General features: G+C 37.2%; 1 protein-coding gene and 1 long non-coding RNA gene across 2 annotated transcripts in view; both read left to right on the plus strand.

Annotated features, from left to right (window-relative positions):
* Positions 1-24558, plus strand: part of LOC132659866 (uncharacterized) — a 995695-nt gene that overhangs the window by 855209 nt on the left and 115928 nt on the right. The window lies entirely within an intron of this gene.
* Positions 16386-17372, plus strand: LOC101114269 (olfactory receptor 7A10-like). The gene has a single exon (XM_042249441.1). The coding sequence runs from the start codon at positions 16416-16418 to the stop codon at positions 17370-17372; it is 957 nt and encodes a 318-aa protein (XP_042105375.1). The 5' UTR covers positions 16386-16415.

A 24558-nucleotide genomic window follows, 5' to 3' on the forward strand; every position in this document is an offset into this window, starting at 1 on the left:
ACCACAGATCTGATTAGACAGGCTTTTGTCAGCAAAGTAATGTCTCAGCTTTTTAATATGCTGTCTGGGTTGGTCATAACTTTTTTTCCAAGGAACAAGCATCTTTTAATTTCACTGCTGCAGTCACCATTTGCAGTGATTTTGGAGCTTTCCAAAATAAAGTCTCTCACTGTTTCATTATTTCCCCATCTATTTGCCATGAAGTGATTGGACTGGATATCATGATCTTAGTTTTTTGAATGTTGAGTTTTAAGCCAGATTTTTCACTCCCTTCTTTCATTTTCATCAAGAGGCTCTTTAGCTTCTCTTCACTTTATAAGGGTGGTGTCATCTGCATATCTGAGGTTATTGTTATTTCTCCCAGCAATTGTGATTCCAGCTTGTGCTTCATCCAGCAGGCATTTTGCATGATGTACTTTGTGTATAAGTTAAATAAGCAGGTGACAATATAAAGCCATTATGTACTATTTTCCCAATTTAGAACCAGTCTGTTGTTCCATGTCCCGTTCTAATTGTTGCTTCCTGACCTGCATGCAGACTTCTCAGGAAGCAGGTAAGGTCATCTGGTATTCCCATAATGTTCATCGCAGCACTATTTATAATAGCCAGGACATGGAAGCAACCTAGATGTCCATCAGCAGATGAATGGAGAAGAAAGCTGTGGTACATATACTCAATGGAGTATTACTCAGCCATTAAAAAGAATACATTTGAATCAGTTTTAATGAGGTGGATGAAACTGGAGCCGATTATACAGAGTGAAGTAAGCCAGAAAGAAAAGCACCAATACAGTATACTAACACATATATATGGAATTTAGAAAGATGGTAATGATAACCCTGTATGCGAGACAGCAAAAGAGACACAGATGTATAGAACAGTCTTTTGGACTCTGTGGGAGAGGGAGAGGGTGGGATGATTTGGGAGAATGGCATTGAAACATGTATAACATCATATAAGAAACTAATCACCAGTCTAGGTTTGATGCAAGATATAGGATGCTTGGGGCTGGTGCACTGGGATGACCCAGAGAGATGTTATGGGGAGGGAAGTGGGAGGGGGGTTCAGGATTGGGAACATGTGTACACCCGTGGCGGATTCATGTTGATGTATGGCAAAACCAATACAATATTGTAAAGTAAATAAAATAAAATAAAATCTGAAAAAAAAAAACTACATCCAAATGTTACAATAGAATTTAAAAATCTTTTTCCACAGTTTGTTGTGATCCACAGAGTCAAAGGCTCTGGTGTAGTCAATAAAGCAGAAGGGAATGTTTTTCTGGAACTCTCTTGCTTTTTCAATGATCCAGCAGATGTTGGCAATTTGATCTCTGGTTCCTCTGGCTTTTCTCAATCCAGCTTGAACATCTGGAATTTCACAGTTCACATACTGTTGAAGCCTGGCTTGGAGAATTTTGAGTATTACTTTGCTAGCATGTGAGATGAGCACAATTGTGTGGTTTGAGCATTCTTTGGCATTGCCTTTCTTTAGGACTTGAGTGAAAACTGAGCTTTTCCAGTCCCGTGGCCACTGTTGAGTTTTCTAAATTTGCCGGCATATTGAGTGCAGCACTTTCACAGCATCATCTTTTAGGATTTGAAACAGCTCACCTGGAATTCCATCACCTCCAGTAGCTTTGTTAAGGCTCATTTGACTTCACATTCCAGGATGTCTGGCTCTAGGTGAGTGATCATACCATCATGGTTATCTGGGTCACTGGGATTTTTTTTGTATAGTTCTTCTGTGTATTCTTGCCACCTCTTCTTAATATCTTCTGCTTCTTTTAGGTCCGTACTGTTTCTGTCCTTTATTAAGAACCATTTCTTCTCAAACGACAAATGTCACCCTAGTTTACTGTGTCACTTGTTTTACTGAAAGAATCATCCATTGGAAAAAACTAAATTTGGAAGCTAAGCCATGTTTATAATATTATAGAAGAGGAAAAACCCGAGTACAGTTTTTCACTTCCATGTCCATCATCCCTTTTTATATTATTCCTGAGCTGGTGTTCTTGATGGTGTAGACCTTTATATAATTATGTGCTTTATAACAGTCCATTGGGTTTTATTCTCCTAATTAGGATTTTGTTCTCTTGTCCACATTGGCTACCAAAGTCACTGGCAAAACTGATTATCACACGCATATCTGCCCTTATAGTCTACACAGAAGCAGTGAGTGAAATGAAAGTTACTCAGTCCTGTCTGATTCTTTGCGATCTCGTGGACTATACAGTCCATGGGATTTTCCAGGCCAGAATACTGGAGTAGGTAGCCTTTCCCTTCTCCAGAGGATCTTCCCAACCCAGGGATCAAACCCAGATATCCCACATTACAGGCAGATTCTTTACCACCTAAGCCACAAGGAATTGACTTAGTATGACCTTCAAGTCAGAGATGATATTGACTATAATAATGTAAACTTTATACTTTATAATATTATGCATGGCATTCATTTTCAGTCTGTACATATACCCATTAAAGTAACAAATACCTCCTTATCCATAGGTAGAGACAGTAAGGAATAGAGGTATTAGCGTAATATATAGGTGGTGCTAGTGGTAAAGAACCTGACTGCCAATGCAGGAGACAGAAGAGACCTGGGTTTGATCCCTGGATCAGGAAGATCCCCTGGAGGAGGGCATGGCAACCCACTCCAGTATTCTTTTTATTTTTAATATAAATTTATTTATTTTAATTGGAGGTTAATTACTTTACAATATTGTATTGGTTTTGCCATACATCAACACGAATCTACCACAGGTATACACATGTTCCCAGTATTCTTGACTCCAGAATCCCCATGGACAGAGGAGCCTGGTGGCAACAATCCACAGGGTTGCAAAAAATCAGACACGACTGAAGTGACTTAGCACACATGCACAGATAGGAAGCATAGTCTACTGAGAAGGGAGTATACAAGAATTTCATAGACTAATAAACAGGCAGTTCCTCTCCTAGACTATATGCTGGGAATCAAATAGAGACATTCACAACATCCAGCAATACACATTTTTGAATGAAATTTATACACTGCAAATGAAAATAAATGTTTCAGGGTCTATATTTCAGATTCAGTTATAATTTTCTGTCTAGATAATTAAAGATTAAAATATGTTTTAAATGAGTCTGGCTAAAGGCTTGTCAATTTTGTTTATCTTCTTAAGAGCAAGCTTTTAGTTTTATTAATCTTCACTATTGTTTGTTTCATTTCTTTTTCATTGTATTCCTGCTTGGATATAAAATGGACTGCATTTGAATCAGTTCTGATGAGGCGGATGAACCTAGAACCTATTATACAGAATGAAGTGAGTCAGAAAGAGAAAGATAAATATGGTATTCTAACTGAATATATAATATATGGAATATAGAAAAATGGTACTGAAGAATTTATTTACAAGGCAGCAATGGAGAAACAGACGTAGAGAATAGACTTATAGACATGGGGAGAGGGGAGAAGAGGGTGAGATGTATGGAAAGAGTAACATGAAACTTACACTACCATATGTAAAATAGATAGCCAAGGAGAATTTGCTGTATAGCTCAGGAAACTCAAACAGGGGCTCTGTATCAACCTAGATGGGTGGGATGGGGAGGGAGATGGGAGGGCGGTTCAAGAGGGAGGGAATATATGTATACCTACGGCTGATTCGTGTTGAGGTTTGACAACAACAAAATTCTGTAAAGCAAGTGTCCTTCAATAAAAAAATAAATTTAAAAACATGCTTTTAAATTATAAAAGAAAAGCTTTTAAGTAGTGTGGAATATTGGTTTCATTGCAAAGGGTAATTTATTCATTAAGATGAAAGACTGATGAAACTGTTTTTCTATTTTTTTATTGAATTATCTTACTATTCCTGCTTGAAAACTTGCAGCAATGCCTACAACTATGATTTTTCCCATTGTTCTAAATAAAACAATCTCATTCATTCTAAATATTCCATAAAAGGAGCAGTGAACAAGTGATAGCATCCACTGTATATCTCCCATATGATGCGATAGAAGTTCCTCAATTTTCATGATCAAAACTGACTTATGAAAGAACTTGAATTTCTGCCTACTCATAAGGTTCAGAGTCAACAGTTTTTGTGTACAAATCTGTATGTGCTTGCAAGTTCTCCTTGGAACATCAAAGAAGTAACTTTTTAACACAGTTCTGTGAGCAGTCAGGATAGCCAAGGGGTCTAAGACACCAGACTCAAGCTAACACATTTCTGTGAAAAAAAAAAAAAGAAGAAACTTGAGTAACACAGTAATCAGAAATGCTGTCCCCATATGTCAGAATATGATCAAACAGGGAAAATAATCCAAGAAAGAGTGAATTATGTATATGTGTAATTGACTCACCTCGTTGTACACCCAAAGCTAACACAACCTTGTAAATCATCTATACCTCAATATTTTTTGAAAGAAGCAGTAGATTATTATTGCCCACATCATTCACTTTGATTATTGCAATATTAGTGGGTTGCATTATCAACCACCCTAAAATAAAATGTAAAGCATAATGTGTGTGCATGTGTGCTAGGTCACTTCAGTCGTGTCCAATCTGTGAGACCTCATAGACTGTAGCCTACCAGGCTCTTCTGTTCATGGAATTCTCCAGGCAAAAATACTGAAGTGGCTTGCCCCACTCCAGGGGAATCTTCCCAACCCAGCGATTGAATCCATGTCTCTTATGTCTCCTACTTGGCAGCTGGGTTCTTTACCACTAGTGCCACCTGGGAAGCCCAAAACATAATGTATTTCTTTTCAGAGAGATGGTATGGTTTGGAATTGTTCCAAGCTGTTAGGCTCTTCATGATTCCAGATCCTGGCATCAACAACATCTGGGAGTTTGTTACAAATGCAGAATCTCTGAGCCACCCTAGTTCTCCCAAATTAGAATCTCTATTTAAAGAAGATCCCCTAGTGATTCATATACACTTTGGAATTGGGGAAGTTCTGGTCAAAAACACCATGAAGCCAAAATTAGAGCATCCGTGATTTTATAGGAAAGAAACACACCTCTTTCCCAAGTTGAAGAGAGGAACAATAATTTTTGAGAGACACTGAGAGGCATTCCCTGTCACAAGGCAGTACTTTGGAGGTCCATGGGACCTAGACAACACAGGTTATCAGTCTCAGATTTGGTGAAAATATTAACTCAAGTGTGGAAGAAGGGATAAGCAGATGAGACTTTTGGAAGGCAGAAGAGTTCATGGAAATGGAGAAATAAAGACCGAATTCACCTGACTGGACTCTAATCTGGTCTCTAGGATACAAAGACTCAATAGGAATCATTTTTCTTTTATTCAGACAGTGAAATATGAGCTTAGAAGTTGAGGTAACAGTAAAAACAGTGCCTAAGGAACAGTCTAGGGAGCTGTAACTATCTCCTCTATGTCCCTCAGTGTGTGCACCCCAGGTGCCGGACATGACTTGGATGGTGCCTTTGGAATCCTTACCATAGCTCAGGAACCAAAGTTGTACTCCTTCCTTCTGGCCTAATCTGGGAGCAGAGCTTCTGTCTCCATCATCAACCTTCCAGGGAGTAATTCAGACTTCCACACAGAAAATGTCCTCTTAGAGCCAGGTAAGTCTGAGAGTTCAGTACATGAAGAAAAGTTCAGAGGAAAATGAACCTGAGAACTTTTACCTAAGGTCATTGAGAGTCAGAACACCCTAGCCCAGAATCAAGAGACTGTCATGTTTCTATGATAGGCTGACTAATTAGTCTATAATTAATTTATTTAATATGTTGAAAAGAGAAGTGTCTTTTGACCTCAGAAATATAAGGATCATTCAGCTAATTGATGGGAAAGGAAATTCAGATTAATGAGAACGAAGAAAGAAAAAGAGGCATAAAGTAGTTCCACTAAAATTAGAACATAGCTGAGGAGATTTACAGTTAAGAGACCTAGTAAGCTAGAATATTAGATTTGGAGGCTTATGCAGAGAACTGAAGCCATTGTTTTAATGTTTAAGATGGGTTGAATTTGAGCAAATTTGTGTGTTTTTTAGAAAGACTCATTTTTTGATTGGGTTATTGCTTTATGATATTGAGTTACACAGCTATTTGTAAATTTTAGAGATGAACGCTTTGTTGGTTGCATCTTTACCAAATATTTTCATGTTTGTGTATGTATCACATGCACACATTTTCATGTTTGAGAATGTTTATTAGAAACCCTCAGACTAAGGGAGGTGGATATTAGCTTGCAACATCAATTCCCAAGACAAAGAATTCACGGATACCCTCATGTTGGATATTCATATGAAAAACAAATTGTACTTAATAAGAGAAAGGGTTAAGCTAACAGGCTTTACTTTACAACTATTTCATTATCTAGAGGTGGGGAAGCAACAGTGACTTTTCAAACAGAGAAGAATAAAAAATCAGCCACATCTCATGAACAGTGATAACCATTAATCTGTTAACAGAAAGGAACTATTCTAAGATCTTTACACACATTGAATAAATCTGTCAAGCACCTCTGGACAGTGGATACTACTCCCCTTACTACCTAGAATATTAGCATTTACAGTGTTTCAGTTGGCTCCCCATGCAAAACAACTATGAATAATATGCGGTAGATCTAAGATTCAAAACTTAGTTTTTTGATGCCCAAAGTTTTGCATGCAATAATTTTTTTAAGATATCTCACCTTTTCAACTTTAAAAAATATTCCATCACTGCTGTACCTTGTATATTTTCTGTTATAAACTGTAAGTTTATTTCCTAATACCTTTTATCTAATGGAATGTTTAATCAATAAAAGCCATAACATAAGATATTCCCTGGGGGGAAAAAATGTATGTGTTTTTCCCCCTCTTGATTAGGTATTCTGGGATTGAAGAGGATATAACTAGGGTTGGAATGTTGCCAGAACAACAACAACAAAAAGATTTCTCATCACAATCTTCCAGAAACCACCTGAGCATTCTACATCCTTTTACCCACTGATGTGTAGGTCTCCCCTCTCACTCCCTCTTTTTGAATTGCTTTTTTTTTTAATTTTCCTAAATACCAGATATGAAATGGGTATATAAATATCGATCTCCTTGTTTACATGTCCTTGAGAGACTTATCAACTGGGATTTGTATATTATTTCTGCATTCTTTTTATAATGAGGTGATATCAGTTTATAACATTACATAAGCTTTAGGTATACAAGATATTTTGACTTCCACTACAACATGCTCACCATCAAAATGTTAGCTTCCAACCATCACAACATAGCTGTCCCTCTTTACCCATTTTTCCCCAACCTTTTTTCTCCCCTTCGACAACTATTCTATTTTCTGTATCTGTTTGTTTTTATTGGAATTGTTCATGTATTTATTTTTTAATCAATTTATTTATTTTAATGTATTTTTTATTTTTTATATAACAGGCATGAATGAAATCGTATGATGTTTGTCTTTTTCCATTTGACATTTCCTTCCATTATTCCCTCAAGATCCAGAAGGACATTTGTCACAAGTGGCAAGGTCTCTTCTTTAATTATGGCTCAGTACTTCTCCACTGTAGACCCACACCACATTTCCTTTGTCCATTCACTTATCAATAGACACTTAGGCTACTTCTATACCTTGGCTATTATAAATAATGCCACAATAAACACTAGTATGCAAATTAGTGCTTCAAGTCAGTGCTTTGTGCCTTTTTTTTTTTTTAAAGAGGCCTAAATAGCCAGAAGGGAATTGCTGGATTACCCTGGAGAACAGAACGGCTACCTACTCCAGTATTCTTGCCTGGAGAATTTCATGGATAGAGAAGCCTGGTGGGCTACAGTCCATGGATTCGCAGAGTCGGACACACACACCTGAGTGCCTAACACTTTCACTCCACTTTTCATGGTAATTTTAAGGCTTGCTTGGTGGGTCAGCTTGTAAAGAACCCACCTGCCAGTGCAGGGGATGGAAGAGACATGGCTTCGACTCCTGGGTCAGGAAGAGGCCCTGGAGAAAGAAATGGGAACCCTCTCCAGTACTCTAGCCTGGAAATTTCCATGGACAGAGGAACCTAGTGGGCTACAGTCCATGGTTTTGCAGATGCTGGCATGACTGAGCACATGCGCACAACATGGTAGTTTTCTTTTTAAAATTTGAGGAACCACCACACTGTTTCCCACAGTGGCTCTAATAATTTACATTCCCATCAGCAGTGAATGAGGGTTACCATTTTTTCCCAACTGCTTCCAACATTTGTCATTTCTTGTCTTTGGGATAATAGCCATTCTTTTTTTATTGGAATATAGTTGATTTACTTTCTAGCATGTGAGATGAGAGCGATTGTGTGGTAGTTTGAGCATTCTTTGGCATTGCCTTTCTTTGGGATTGGAATGAAAACTGATCTTTTCCAGTCCTGTGGCCGCTGCTGAGTTTTCCAAATTAGCTGACATATTGAGTGCAGCACTTACACAGCATCATCTTTCAGAATTAAAAAAATAAATAAAAGAAATAGCTCAACTGGAATTCCATCACCTCCACTAGCTTTGTTCATAGTAATGCTTCCTAAGGCCCACCTGACTTCACATTCCAGGATGTCTGGCTCTAGGTGAGTGATCACACCATCATGATTATCTAGGTCTTGAAGATCTTTTTTGTACAGTTCTTCCATATATTCTTGCCACCTCTTCTTAATATCTTCTGCTTCTGTTAAGTCCATACCATTTCTGTCCTTTTTTGAGCCTATATTTGCATGAAATTTCCTTTGGTATCTCTCATCTCACATGCTAGTAAAGTAGTTCTCAAAATTCTCCAAGCCAGGCTTCAACAGTACATGAACCGGGAACTTCCAGATGTTCAACCTGGTTTTAGAAAAGGCAGAGGAACCAGAGATCAAATTGCCAACATCCACTGGATCATCAAAAAAGAAAGAGAGTTCCATAAAAACATCTATTTCTGCCTTATTGTCTATTCCAAAGCCTTTGACTGTATGGATCACAATAAACTGTGGAAAACTCTGAAAGAGATGGGAATACCAGACCACCAAAACTGCCTCTTGAGAAACTTGTATGCAGGTCAGGAATCAACAGTTAGAACCTGACAGGGAACAACAGACTGGTTCCAAATAGGAAAAGGAGTACGTCAAGGCTGTATATTGCCACCCTGCTTATTTAACTTATATGCAGAGTACATCATGAGAAACACTGGGCTGGAAGAAGCACAAGCTGGAATCAAGATTGCCGGGAAAAATATCAATTACCTCAGATATGCAGATGACAACACCGTTATGGAAGAAAGTGAAGAGGAACTAAATATGACCCAGCAATCCCACTTCTGGGCATACACACCGAGGAAACCAGAATTGAAAGAGACACATGTACCCCAATGTTCATCGCAGCACTGTTTATAATAGTCAGGACATGGAAACAACCTAGATGTCCATCAGCAGATGAATGGATAAGAAAGCTGTGGTACATATACACAATGGAGTATTACTCAGCTGTTAAAAAGAACTCATTTGAATCAGTTCTGATGAGATGGATGAAACTGGAGCCAATTATACAGAGTGAAGTAAGCCAGAAAGAAAAACACCAATACAGTATATTAACACATATATATGGAATTTAGGAAGATGGCAATGACGACCCTGTATGCAAGACAGGAAAAAAGACACAGATGTGTATAATGGACTTTTGGACTCTGAGGGAGAGGGAGAGGGTGGGATGATTTGGGAGAATGGGAATTCTAACATGTATACTATCATGTAAGAATTGAATCGCCAGTCCATGTCTGACGTAGGGTGCAGCATGCTTGGGGCTGGTGCATGGGGATGACCCAGAGAGATGTTGTGGGGAGGGAGGAGGGAGGGGGGGTCATGTTTGGGAACGCATGTAAGAATTAAAGATTTTAAAATTAAAAAAATAAAAAAAAAAGTCAGAAGAAAAAAATAAAGTTAAATTCTTTGTTAGGGATCTTTCTTGTTACTTGAGGTAGGCATTATTACTATAAACTTTCCCCTTATTTACACTGTTGCTTTATCTCAGAGATTTAAATATGTCATACTTTCATTTTCGTTTGTCTTCTGGGTTTTTTAGTTACTCCTTTTATTTCTTTTTTTTTTAATTTTAAATTTGTTTACTTTTTCATTGAAGGATAATTGCTCTACAGAATTGTGTTGGTTTCTGCCAAACATCAACATGAATCAGCCATAGGTTGACCCAATACTGTTCAATAACATGATGTCTGACTTGCATATATATGTGATTTTTCCACCTTTTTTTTCTGATAGTTGACTTGTAGTTTCATACTGTTATGATGGAAAATGCTTGATATAATTTCAGTATTCTAAACTTATTGAGACTTGTATTATGTCCTGACATACGATCTATTCTTGAAAATTTTACATGTGCACTTGAGAAGAATGCATATTTTACATTTGGATAGAATGTTGCTACTCTAAATATGTTCCCCAGAATAAGGCCTGTAAAATCAACTTTACTCAGAAGGCTTTTGATTTTTTTTTTTCCAGAATCTCTGTGCCCACCAGAACCTGATGAAATTTTATCTGTATCAGAACTACAATCCTGCATGATTCCTATACTCAGTGAAGCTGGGGAAATGCCAATCTGGAACAGGTTTTCTCACCTTCTCCAGTTGACAAATGAGGCTGGGCAATCACTTGTATTGAGTACTGTAGGTGTGCAGCAGTATTGCTTCAGATATTGACAAATATCTAAAGGGCAAAATTATCTCTGGTTGAGAACCAATGACTTACAGTTGAAACATGGAAGTATCCTGACAGAATTCTCACCAAAGCCCTTTCCTGCCTCAGTTTGAGCCTTTCAACAAATCATTTAACTGCTTCAGGCACACTTATTTCTGTGATGGGAAATAGAGCACAACATATGCCATGAAGTGCCTAAAAGCTATTAGTCTCAGGTTAAGTAGCATTAAAACATCTAATTTTTCAAAAACAGTTAACAAATATTTTGTGTGAGGGAATAAATGACATTTCTTAACTTTCAATAAAGGAAAACACTCAAATTTTTGGACAAATGTTACAAGTCAACAAACATGGTTACATATCAAAGGAACACTTTCTTATTGCTGAAGAAAACAAGCAATTTTATGAGAATTAAAGGACTTCATGCTCACCACAAACTACTCTTTTAAGGATCAAAGGGACCTAGTCCTAACAGTTCCCTTAGTCTCAGGGTTTGGAAAACAACTAATTTAGTATTAGGCTACAGCTGTCCAGGTTAGACCTCTGAAAAACAGACAAGATCAAGCACAGGGAGTAATAAAGACTGGATTTACTTGACTTTGAAGCTGATCTCTTGGGATCAGAGAATCATTAGGAAAATATTTCTTTCATTTTATTGCAGTGGCCCAGAGAGAAATCATATATGAAGAGGTAGAACTAACTGGAGGGAAATATGCCTAATGAACAGGTATAGAGAGCTATTAATATCTCCCTTGCTGAGGTCCCTTAGTGTTTGCATCCTTAAGCTGGATAGGACACAGAGTTGCTTTCAGAGTTAAAAGTCTGGATCAGAGGCCAATGCTTTCTACACTCTGCTGTCTTGTCTGGTGGCAGAGCTTCAGTCTTCACCTCCTTCTAAGAAATTCCATCTAGGTAAGTCTGAGAGCAGAGGAGTTACTTCAGGAAAGATTCACAGTATATTAAACCTGAGAACTTTTATCTGAATTCAGCTAAGAGCCTAAACAACCTAGCCAGGAGATGAGAGAAGACTGTGTTTATATTCTTAGTTAACTAATAATGTACTGTTTATTTATTTAATCTGTTAATAATAATGTGCTTTTTTGAATCTGCAATGCAAGTTGACAATTAAGTGATGGGAATGAAGGTGTAGTTTGATGACAACATAACATAAGTGAGATAAATAACATATATCCAATAAAATTAAAATATATATGAGTTTTGCTGTTCAGCAGAATAAAAACATATATAGTATTATATGTGGAGGCCTATGCAGCAATTTCACTTTAAAAACATCCAAATCAAAAGAGGTAGATATTATCTGTAACATCAGTTTGTGAGACATCTATTTCACAATATCTTCTCTTATACTGAATACTTTTTCTTTGCAGTTATTTCATTACTGATGAGTCCACATATACTGATATTTGGGGGGGGTTACACATTTTTTCTGTTATAAATTGAATATGAAAGTTTTTTCCACAGTTTATATACAGGTGCCTGAGTTTTCAAATATTGTTTTTGCTCCATATTTTCAGAAAAAATTGATTTTTTGCACTAACTGTTCCTTGACATTAATTCATGTGTGTGTGTGTGTGTGTGTGTGTGTGTGTGTGTGTGTGTGTGCGCGCGTACTGACATATGGTCTATTCTATATTATTTCCCAGAACAAAATTTTCTAAAACTTAAGTCATGCAGTACCTTAAAGACGTTAATCTCAGGTTAAATAGTATTAAAATATCTAAATTTTTAAAAATAGTTGACAGATATTTTATATGAGAGCATAAACGATGGCTCTTAATTTGCAATAAAGGGAGACATTCTTAAATTTTTGAACAAATGTTTTAAGAAGCCAAAAATTGTGGTGCCCATGATTACATAATATGTATATGTTTTAGGGGGAAATCTGTGAAAATATATACATTTTGAGTGGTTCAGTCAATCAGTTCAGTCACTAGTCCTGTCTGACTGTGACCCCATGGACTGCCGCTGGCCAGGTTTGCCTGTCGATCACCAACTTCCAGAGCTTGCTTTATTGAGTGGTTAGTTCTATTATTTAATTATGTCCTCTCATATTATATTTTATATATTTGGAAATTTTTTCTGTATCCTTGGCAGTAATAGCAGTCCTTTATATGTATTGTGTTCTTATTTCACATCTGCATTTACTTAATGGTAGTTTTTTGCCTTTATGCTTAGATTTGTTTTTAAAAATAGAAGTCATTTTCTTCCCTCTGTGGAAGGCTTTTCTTTTTCATTCAATTAACTACTGCTTCTTTTTCATAAGCATTCTGGAATCTTTTTATTGTTATATTGATAGAAGTAAAACTTTAGATACTGTTTCTTTTTTTGCTTTTCAAGTATTGTGTCTTTACATTTTTCATTAATAGGCCTTTACCCTTTTTGAACTATAATTAAAGACCCAAATAATACAATTAAAATTATATTTTATATGTCTTATTTCATATCAATCTTATTAAATATCATTTAATACAATTAATTGAAACTACTAGTCTTCACATGGTTTTTTCTTTCTTTGCATCATTTTTATTTTATGAATTGTCATTTCCTCAATATTTTTCTATATAAATGTACACACTTTAAAACACAAAGCTGAATAAAATATGAGGCCTCTGTTCATTTGAGTATTAAATCATAAAAGAAAAAGTTCATTGCAGTCATGTAGATGCATAAATGTGATATATTGTCCTCAGAGATAAATTATATGTTAAAAGGAGATATTATCTTGGCCTCTGTAGGATTTTATGGAATCTGGTGTGGAGAAGCCTCTGCATGTTGGACTAGCAACAGAATCAGGTCTAGACTGTGCCCATAACTATTGTAAATAGTGCTGCTATGAACATTGGAGTACACTGTCTTTTTCAATTACGGTTTTCTCAGGGTTTATGCCAAGTAGTGGAATCGCTGGGTCAACTGGTAATGTTATCCTTAGTTTTTAAGCAATCTCCATACTGTTCCCCATCACAATATTATAAAGCAGTTATACTCCAATTCAAATAACTTTAAAAATAAAAATAAACAAAAATAGAAACACTTCCCATACTGCCATGAATTTCAGATATATTGATTATGTAGAGAAGAAGACATGCCTTGTATGTTGTTTCACATGCCTTTTACATTTCATATTGTAGTATATGCAAATATAGAAATAAACACATATGTACATCCACAGACAGATATACTAACATACAAGAGACTGAACAAAGAGAACCCTAATATGATTCTGTCTGTATCCTTACTCTGAAGGATGCTCTTTGATAAGTTATTTTGTGTTTTATTTAATCTATTCTATTTAATTCTTAAAAAAGATAGTTCAATTCCCTAGTAGGTCCTCACCTCAGAATATGGAAAATATTTATTTTGTGTGTCCTCCATACCTATTTTAGCATTTCCCTGCCTCTGTTCATCCTTCATCATCTTTCAGCCTTGACAATTTCGTGGGACCATAATTTTTCAAATTCAAGTGAATATATGTGTATTCATCTACCATTTCCAACTAAGTCTGGTGTGGGTGGGGTCAGAATGGCAATGGGTAAGTATAGCATCATTACATGTGTCAAGATATTCACAGCATAGGAAAATAACAAGGAATTAGAATATATGACAAAACCAATACAGTATTGTAAAGCAAAATAAAGTAAAAATAAAAATTTAAAAAAAGTAGACATCGATGGCTTATACAATTAAATTGTGTATGAGGAAATGTCCCTTTCCTTCAGAATTATTAATTTAAAATATGGTTCATGAAAGAGTTTCCTACAAGCAATGTGAAAGTGTAGATGGAGTTTTTGAAGACAAAGGAGGCGTGAATATTGCCAAGTAAGAAAGTGAATGAAACTCGAAAAAAGGGAAGAAGTATTATAGTGACTCTGAGCATTAAAGCTTTCACATCTGTTGAAACAGTCAAGTTCAATGTTTACTAGATCTGTGTGGCCAAGAGCAGGGCAATGTGAATGTGACATTTATAGAACTCACAGAGGGTGAGCATCATTTTAAGCTACATAATTTTGGCTTCATTCTCCAGTTGTGATTCACTATTCTGAATTATGTGTTTATTCATTTTGCTCATTTTCCTACTTCATTCAGTAAACTATCTTTGCATCATAAGGACATCAGTCCTTTTCTTTTGAATAAATTGGTATTTTGCTGCTTTACTGGTTATTCTGGGCATCACGGGACTTCTTTGGTGAAAAATCCTCCTGCGAGGCAGGAGATGCTGGAAACACTGGTTCAATCCCTGGGTGGGGAAGATCCCTGGAGAAGGAAATGGCAACCCACTCCAGTATTCTGGAAAATCCCATGGACAGGGCAATAACAGAAGTTGCCATTCTCTCCTCATCTCCTCTCAGAGACCACCTGAGTTTATTAGGTCATTTTTCTCCCTCATGTCTATTTCTTTCCTACAACTATGCTTTTTGAACTTTTTAAAATGTTCCATCAAATAAAGGGAGAAGGTAGTCACATTAAAATGGAGAACCATGTTTCACTGTCCATAGAAAACTTAATAACTGGAATTTGGGTACTACTTCCCCATAATTGAGGGTATAGATAATCTGGTTTTGACAGCTCACCTTGTATTATTTCTGCTCTAATTTTGCAGCTGAAGTTGAGAAGATGCTGTGTGTGTGTGTGTGTGTGTGTGTGTGTGTGTGTGTGTGTGTGTGTTGTGAGGTATGAGAGTCCTTATAGCAGGAGGATCTGAACTCATACACACCAATTATTCTCCTTAAAATACAGACAGCAGAGAGTAACATGGAAACTTACATTGCCATATGTAAAACAGACAGCCAATGGGAATTTGCTATATGACTCAGGGAACTCAAACAAGGCCTTTGTAACAATCTAGAGGGGTAGCATGGGGAAGGAGATGGGAGGGAGATTCAAGAAGGAGGGGACATATGTATACTTATGGCATCATATTATTTGGCAGAAAACAACAAAATTCTGTAAAGCAATTACCCTTCAATTAAATACAAAATCAGAATGATGGCCCTCATAAGATTAGAGCAAAAATATATTAAATAAAATCAACAAAATTTATAATGTGCAAGAACAACATGTGAATGATGGACTCCCTGTATCTTCATTCCTTAGCACTCTGTCCTATTTCTCATCACTCTCCCTCTTGGTCATTCCCCTTGACACACAAACTTGCACTTGAGCCTTGACTATTAGAAACAATGGCCTTCCTCAGGGTCTTTGCACTGGCCCTTCCTCCTGCCAGGCCCACATTTCCTGAGATAACCTTGACACCCCAGACCCTCTTCCTTGATATCTCTGTTCAAATGTTACATTGTTTGCCAGCCTAGCTGAACACCCAGTAAAAAAATAATACCTCTACTACTACCTTCTATAATCTTCTCTACTTTTCTTCATTTGACATTTTATTGTATTTCTACTTGTTTACATTCTTTCTCCATCAGTGAACTATAGGGACTTGTGTCTCTCAGCATACTCTGCTTATTCAGGAGATGGTAAGTACTCATTATATAGCCTCAATGCTTTGTCAGAATCCCTCATTCAAAGTTTACAATACATGACCTCTTGGTGAAAAGACAGATGAATAGGAATTTGTAATCAGAGGACGTCCCAAAAGGGAAAAGTTTCACACCAAAACTGTAGGTGTTGATTTCTTGACTGCAAAATATAAATTGTACATTTTAAAATTATACCAGCAAGATCTATTTTTGTTAAATCAGTCTTATTATCATTTTTATTGCTAGGTAGTGCCCTGCACTACATGGAATCGGGAAATGATACACAAATTTCAGAATTTCTTCTTCTGGGATTTTCAGAAGAACCAGAACTGCAGCCCCTCATATTTGGGCTTTTCCTCTTCATGTACTTGATCACTGTGTTTGGAAACTTGCTCATCTTCCTGGCTGTGAGCTCAGACCCCCACCTCCACACCCCCATGTACTTCTTCCTTTCTAACCTGTCCTTTGTAGACATCTGCTTCACCTCCACCACCATCCCGAAGATGCTGTGGAACATCCAGAGGCAGAGCAAACATATAAGTTATGCAGGCTGTATTAGCCAGATACACTTTTTCCTACTCTTCGCCGGGCTGGATAACTTTCTCTTGACTGTGATGGCCTATGACCGCTACCTGGCCATATGTTACCCTCTGCACTACACAGTCATGATGAGCCCCTGGCACTGTGGACTGCTGGTTCTGGTGTCCTGGGCGATGAGTGCTCTGAATTCCCTGTTACAAAGCTTAATGATGCTGCGGTTGTCCTTCCGCACAGGATTGGAAATCCCTCACTTTTTCTGTGAACTCAATCAGGTTGTCCGATGTGCCTGTTCTGACACCTTTCTTAATGACATAGTAATATATTTTGCAGCTGCAATCCTGGGTGGTGGTGCATTCACTGGAATCATTTATTCGTACTCTAAGATAATCTCCTGCATACGAAGGATTTCATCAACTCAGGGGAAATATAAAGCATTTTCCACCTGTGCATCTCACCTCTCGGTTGTTGCCTTATTTTATTGTACAGTCTTGTCCGTGTACCTTAGCCCTGCTTCTACCCACAGCTCACAGTCAAATATAACAGCTTCAGTGGTCACACCCATGCTGAACCCCTTCATCTACAGTCTGCGGAATAAAGACATAAAAAGGGCTCTGAGAAGATTCATTGGGATGGCGTCTCTAAAAATGCCAGCTTACCTCTGGTTGAAGAAGTGTAAATGATTGCCAGGCTAAAGAAACTGGAGTAAGAAATCACTATTTTTTTTTACCAGGTTGTAGGTGTAGACCATGCTTTTTCTATTATTTCCTGGTATTTCCTTTGTTTTGACTTCAACTTCTATCTACACTTCAGAGATTCAATTTTTTAAGATTTCCACTCTAACATATAAAATATTTTTCTGCTTTCACAAAGTCAGGGAATAATAAATAAATGATCACGATATCTGGCTATTAGTCATTTATTAATGATATATACAGGTGCAGATTAGTTAGCATTAATGGTGGAAGTTAGATTGGGGGAAAAAATAGATAAGGACTTTTTTCCAAACAGAGGAAGTGCCCAGGGGTTTATAAAACATGGCGGATTCATGTTGATATATGGCAAAACCAATACAATATTGTAAAGTAATTAGCCTCTAATTAAAATAAATAAATTTATATTAAATAAATAAGGATGATCTAAAAACAAATTCAAGTCCACCACAAGTAGAAGAAAAACTAGTTCTTTCTTAATGAGAAAAGGAAGCAAAATTTAGCAGACATGCAGGATCATACCTATGGAGAAGAATTTGGCTGCCAACTGAGTGCCATCAGCAGGGTAAGAATGGGCTAATTTGAAGTAATTGATAGGACAAGGAGTAGATTGTGATGGATGCCTGATCAAAAGTGTGTGGTCTTGGTGGGAAAGAAATGAAACTGGGAGGTGACTAACAAACTGAGAATGAAAGGAAGACTTGAAACCCTGATTTTTTGCTGGGCAGATGGTTGGATGACATCACCAATTCAATGTACATATATTTGAACAAAATGACCTTCCTTTCAAAATCTTTCCATGCACTAGAATTGTAATGCCTCCTTCCCTTCATCCCTCCCTCCTTTCTTCCTTCCCTGTTTCCTTCCTTTCCTTATTTCTTTTCTTCCCACCATTCTCCTGGGTTTTTTTTAACCCCACAATGACTATTTCTTGTCTTCTGTATCTTCATACCTTTAACACCGTCTTCTCCCATCCTATGTAAACTGATACCCTTGACCCCTAACTCCCTGAGAAATCAGAAGAACTTAGAAACAATTTTCCAAAGGGATGCACTTGCGTAACAATCCACCCACCAACTCTACCACTAAAATCTCTGCCTTCCTACCCATCACTCTAAACACTGCTGTTATGAAAGCCAGTATATATATATGTAGAATCTCATCAGCTCAAGGGAAGTATAAAGCATTTTCCACCAATGCATCTCACCTCTCAATTGTCTCCTTATTCTTTTGTACAAGCCTATGAGTGTACCTTAGCCCTGCTGCTACTCCCAGCTCACGTATACTGCCTTGGTGATGCTCACTCTGGTCACACCCATGCTGAAACCTTTCATCTACAGTCTGAGGAACAAAGACATAAAGGGGGCTCTGGAAAGACTCTTTGTGATGCTGAGTCCAAAAAACAAGCCATTTATACAGGATTTGAAGAAATGCCTATGACTACAGGGCTCAAAATTTGAGAGCAGTAGTTGTGACTCTTTAATGAGATTGTAGATGTAGAAGTTGCCTTTTTATTTTTTCCTAGAATTTTTATTTTTTTTCAGCTGCTCTGTACAGTGTAATTATCTCATTATTAGTGAAAATATCCAAAGGCTTTCTCTTCTTTTTCTTTCCTCCTGTGTCCCTTCTTTTTTCTCAAACTTTGATATGAAATGTTGGAAATTCCCATGTATCTCATGGAACTGCCTTAATTTATTAAGAATAATTTCTTCTTAAATGACAAATATCACCCCATGCAATATGTCTTCATTTTTACTAAAAAGACTAGTCATGAGTTACCACTCTATTGGAAAAAAAAACAAAACAACTAAGCTTGGAAAATTGGTTGTTTTTATAACATTACAAAGACGAAAAACCTGAGACTACAGTTTTTTTATGTCTATGTCCATTGTTCCTTTTTAATATCACTTCCTGAATTGGTGTTCCTGATGAGGAGTTTAATGTACCAGTGTCTTTTATATATATATATATATATATAATAGGCCATTGAGTTTTATTCTCCTAAACAGGATTCTGTTCTCTTAGCAGGCTCTATATCCACATTGACTACCATAGTTACTGGAAAAAACTGGTTATCAAATACATGTCTGGCAGTTTCAGTCTACACAGAACCAGAAACTGCAATAAATAGATTGACTTAATATGACCTTCAAGTTAGAGAAGACATTAAAAATAAAGAAACAAACTTTGAATTATACTTTGTAATATTATGCATGCCGTTCCTTTTCAAACTATACATCTACTCAATAAATTAAGGAAAACGTCCTTACCCTTAGGTAGAGACAGTAAGAAATAGAGGTATTAGCATAATATATAGGAAGCAGAGAATACTGAGAAGGGAATATACAAGAATTTCACAAACTAATAAACAGGCAGTTCATCTCCTAGACTGTATGCCAAGACACTCACAATATCCATAGTTTTATCCATTTATGAATGAAATTTACATACTACAAGTTAATGTATGTTTCAGGGTCTATATTTCAGATTCAGTTGTAACTTTTTGTCTAGAAAGTTCATTAAAGATTGAAAATGTTTTTAAATTGTAAGAAAAATTTTAAAAATAGTATGGAACGTCAGCGTCAATGTCTAAGATGATTTCTTCATTGAGGTGAAGGACTGATGAAACTGTTTTATATTTCCTTATTGAATCATCTTATTCTTCCTGCTTGAAAACTTGTAGTGATGCCTACAACCATTATTTTCACCGTTGTTCTACATAAAATACTTAATTCATTCCAAATACTGTCATAAACAAAATGAGCAGTAAGTGATATTATCCACTTCATATCTCCCATATGAGACAGTAGAATTCCTTCAGTTTTCATGATCAGGATTCATGAAAGAACTTGAATTTCTGCCTACTCAAATTATTCAGGGTCAACAGTTTTTGTGTACAAATATGTATGGCCTTACAAGCTCTCCTTGGTATCTGGACAGGAATATCAATGAAGTCACTTTTTAACGCAGTTCTGTGGGCTATCAGGATGCCCGAGTGATCTAAGGCATCAGACTCAAGCTGATACAATTTTGTGAAGAAAAATTTAAAAAAAAAAAAAAAACTTGAGTAACGAAGTAATCAGAAATGCTGTCTCCAAATGTCAACACGATCTAACATGGGGACAATAATCCAAAAAGACTGGATATGCCTATGTATAACTGTTTCACTTTGCTGCACACCTGAAACTAACACAATATTGTCAATTAACTATATTCCAATAAAACATTTTTAAAAGAAAGAGTAGATTCCTGCTTCATTCACTTTGATTATTATATTTTTAAGTGGGTTGCATTATCAGCCATCCTAAAATAAAATGGTAAAACGTAATATGCATGCATGCTAAGTCACTTCAGTCGTGTCTGACTCTTTGCGACCCCATGGACTGTAGCCCACCAGGCTCTTCTGTACATGGAATTCTCCAGGGAAGAATACTGGAGTGAGTTGCCATGCCCTCCTCCAGGGTATCTTCCTGACCCAGGGATTAAACTGGTCTCTCATATCTCCTGCATTGGCAGGCAAGTTCTTTACCACTAGCACCACCTGGGAACCCCCAAAACATAATGTATTTATTATTTAATGGGATGGGATGGTTTGGAATTTTTCCAAGCTCTGTTAGTTTCCTCATGAGCCTGTAATTAGCTGTCTATCTCTACAAAGGGTTTCTAAGGCTCATCTGTGCCTGGCTATAGTGCTCTTCCGTCTTAAACTAAATTATAGTTAGTTTGTTCATTTCTATGTCTAGTTAACCTAGGTTACAGGGAAAAAATGGTTTCATCATATGCACGTTGCCTTAATTTATTCCACGGCTCCTATGGTCATACATAACACTTTGCTTTCTTCCCAGTTAGAAGACATACCATCCACACTTGTTCAGAGTGGCTCAGCTACCTGTATTCAATCTGACCCTGAGTCATGCATATTTAGATTTTTTTCCCCTTTAACTAGTTAGAGTATGCCATGTAATAAACTGGAGAAGGCAATGGCACCCCATTCCGGTACTCTTGCCTGGAAAATCCCATGGACGGAGGAGCCTAGTAGGCTGCAGTCCATGGGGTCACAAAGAGTCGGACATGACTGACAGACTTCACTTTCACTTTTCACTTTCCTGCACTGGAGAAGGAAACCCACTCCAGTGTTCTTGCCTGGAGAATCCCAGGGACGGCAGAGCCTGGTGGGCTGCCATCTGTGGGGTCACACAGAGTTGGACACGACTGAAGCGACTTAGCAGCAGCAGCAGCATCACTAATAGAGGAAGTAGAGGGACTTTCCCAGGGTGACATCAAAACAAGATGGCAGTGTAGGAAATCCTATATCTGTCCCCTCCCAGAAACATCAAATTGAAGAACTATCCATTCACCAGAATACCTTCATACAAGCAAAGCATTTCAGGTGAGGCATTACAGACCTTGATGAAGGAAACCACTTATTTTTTTTTTTAAAGATGCATTGAATTGAATAGGAAGGACAAATTCACATTATCCTTGCCACTCCTACCGCAAATCTAGGTATCCCAGGGCAAAGAGAGAAACATCCAAGTGGGGGAAAGACCACTGAATGAGGTATTTGACTGCACTTCATGCTCCAGTGTCATGTCTTCAGTAGTGTCACTCTAGCCCTTATGGTCTAGACCTCAAACCAGCTCCTGCAAACACAAGATCTGAACTTATGCAGCACCAGGCTATTCCTCATGCTTTCAGTGTCCATGCAAGCTCCTGCAGACAGTCTATGCAGTCTCCTTCAGACACAGGCTTCTGGCTCATCTAAGCATCAAGGCTGGCCCCTGAGACCCAACATCCAGGTTTGACATGGAACCAATCCACTATATGGTCCCCATTCTCTAGGAAATCTCCCTCAAACTAAAGATCTCAACCTTCACCAGAATAAAACCAAACTCTACCAATTGAAATATCAAGCCCATAGCAGGGGTCCCTGGCATCTGGTTGGCAACTTTGGACAAAAATTTCATTCCTGATCATAGAACTACATGTCATGCTCACCACCATAGACTCAAGCAGGTGATTTCAAGATCCATCCCTTGCTTGTATGGTCTCAGACACTGGACAGACCACAGGGACCCAAGAATTAGGCAACTTGATTACTCAGATCCCAGGCCTGCCCACCCAAGGACTCCAGAAGCACCTCCACCTGTGGACATCATCAGGGAACTCACTCAGTATCTTTTGTAGGATGACTGCAGAAGGACTTGGGTTACTATCATGAAGGAATTTTTTAAAAGTCTGTTTTCAGATTTTAATGTTTTCTACAGTTGATGCACCAATTTACGTTCCCACTAACAGTGTAAGGAGGGTTCCCTTTCCTCCAGACCTCTCCAGAATTTGTTATTAGCTGACTTTTTAAAGATGACATTTCTGACCAGTTTGATGTTGTACTTCACGGTTGTTGATTTGCATTTCTCTAACACTTAGAAACGATGAGCATCTTTGCATGTGCCTATCGGCCATCCTTTGAAGACATGTGGACTTATGTCTTCTGTGCATTTTTCAATTGAGTTTTTTTTAATTTAATTTGCATGTTTTTGAAATGAACCTTTTGTTGGTCACATCATTTCAAAATATTTTATCCCTGTCCATAGGCTGTCTTTTCTATTTATTTATGGTTGCCTTTGGAAGCAAGAGCTTATAAGTTTGATTAAGTCACACTGGTTTATTTTTGCTTTTATATCTATTGTCTTGGAAGACTGACCTAAGAAAACATTGCTACGATTTATGTTGGAAAATGTTTTGCCTGTGATCTTTTTTAGAAGGTTCATGGTGTCTTCACTTATATTTAAGTCTCTAAGCCATTTTGAGTTTATTTTTGTGTATAGTGTAAATATATGCTCTCGCTTCATTGATTTACATGTGGTTGTTTCAGACATCTCAACACCACTTGCCAAAGAGACTGTCTTTTTCCCATTGTTTCCTGTTCAAAATTTAAGTGTCCATAGGTCTGTGGGTTTATTTCTGGGCTCTCTACTCTGTTATATTGATCCACATGTCTGGTTTTTGCCAATAGCACAGTTTCGATAACTATAGCTTTATAGTATTGTCTGAATGTGGGAAGGTTTTGTCTTTTGCTTTGTTCTTTTGTCCTCAGGCTTTCTTTGTCAACTGTGGGTCTTTCATGGTTCCATGTATATTGTTGGATTATTTTTTCTAGTTCTATGAAACATGTCATGGGTATTTTGAGAGTGATTACCTTAAAACTGTAGATTGCAACAATATTAATTATTCCATTCCAAGAGCATGAAATAATTTTCAATTTCTTTGAATCATTTTTGTTGTTTTTCAGTTGCTTAGTCATGTTTGACTCTTCATGACTCATGAACTGCAGCACACCAGGTTTCCCTGTCCCTCGCCATCTCTGGTTGTTTGCTCAAGTTCATGTCCATTTAATTAGTGATGCTAATTAAATCCAACCATCTCATTCTCTGTCACCCTCTTCTCCTGCCTACAATATTTGCCAGCATCAGCGTCTTTTCCAATATTGAATCATTTTAAATTTCCTTTCTTAATGTTTTGTAGTTTTCAGTATATAAGTCTTTTGCCCCTTTGGTGAGGCATTTTCCTGAGTATTTTTTAGATGCAATTTTAAATGAAGTTGCTTGTTTACATTCCCTTTCTGAGATTTCATTGTTAGCGTAAAGAAATGCGGCTGATTTACATATGATAATTTTGTATCCTGTTACCTTGATGAATCTGTTCATCAGTTCTACTAGCTTTTGTATGGAATATGTAGAGTTTCATGTGTATATAGAGCACCATGTTGTCTGTGTTTAATGACAACATCACCTCCTCCTTGAAAATCTGAATACATTTTATTTCTTTTTCTTGTCTTCCAATTCTTTTTTTAATATAAATTTATTTATTTTAATTGGAGGTTAATTACTTTACAATACTGTATTGGTTTTGCCATTCATCAACATGAATCTGCCACAGGTATACACATGTTCCCCATGCTGAACCTCCCTCCCTCCTCCCTCCCCGTACCATCCCTCTGGGTCATCTCAGTGCACCAGCCCCAAGCATCCAGAATCATGCATCAAACCTGGACTGGCGATTCGTTTCATAGATGATCTTATACATGTTTCAATGCCATTCCAATTCTATATTAAAGAGAAATGGTGAGAGTGGTAATCATAGTCTTGGTATAGAT

This window comes from Ovis aries, chromosome 5, assembly GCF_016772045.2.
Source record: "Ovis aries strain OAR_USU_Benz2616 breed Rambouillet chromosome 5, ARS-UI_Ramb_v3.0, whole genome shotgun sequence".
In the NCBI taxonomy this organism is placed as follows: Eukaryota; Metazoa; Chordata; class Mammalia; order Artiodactyla; family Bovidae; genus Ovis; species Ovis aries.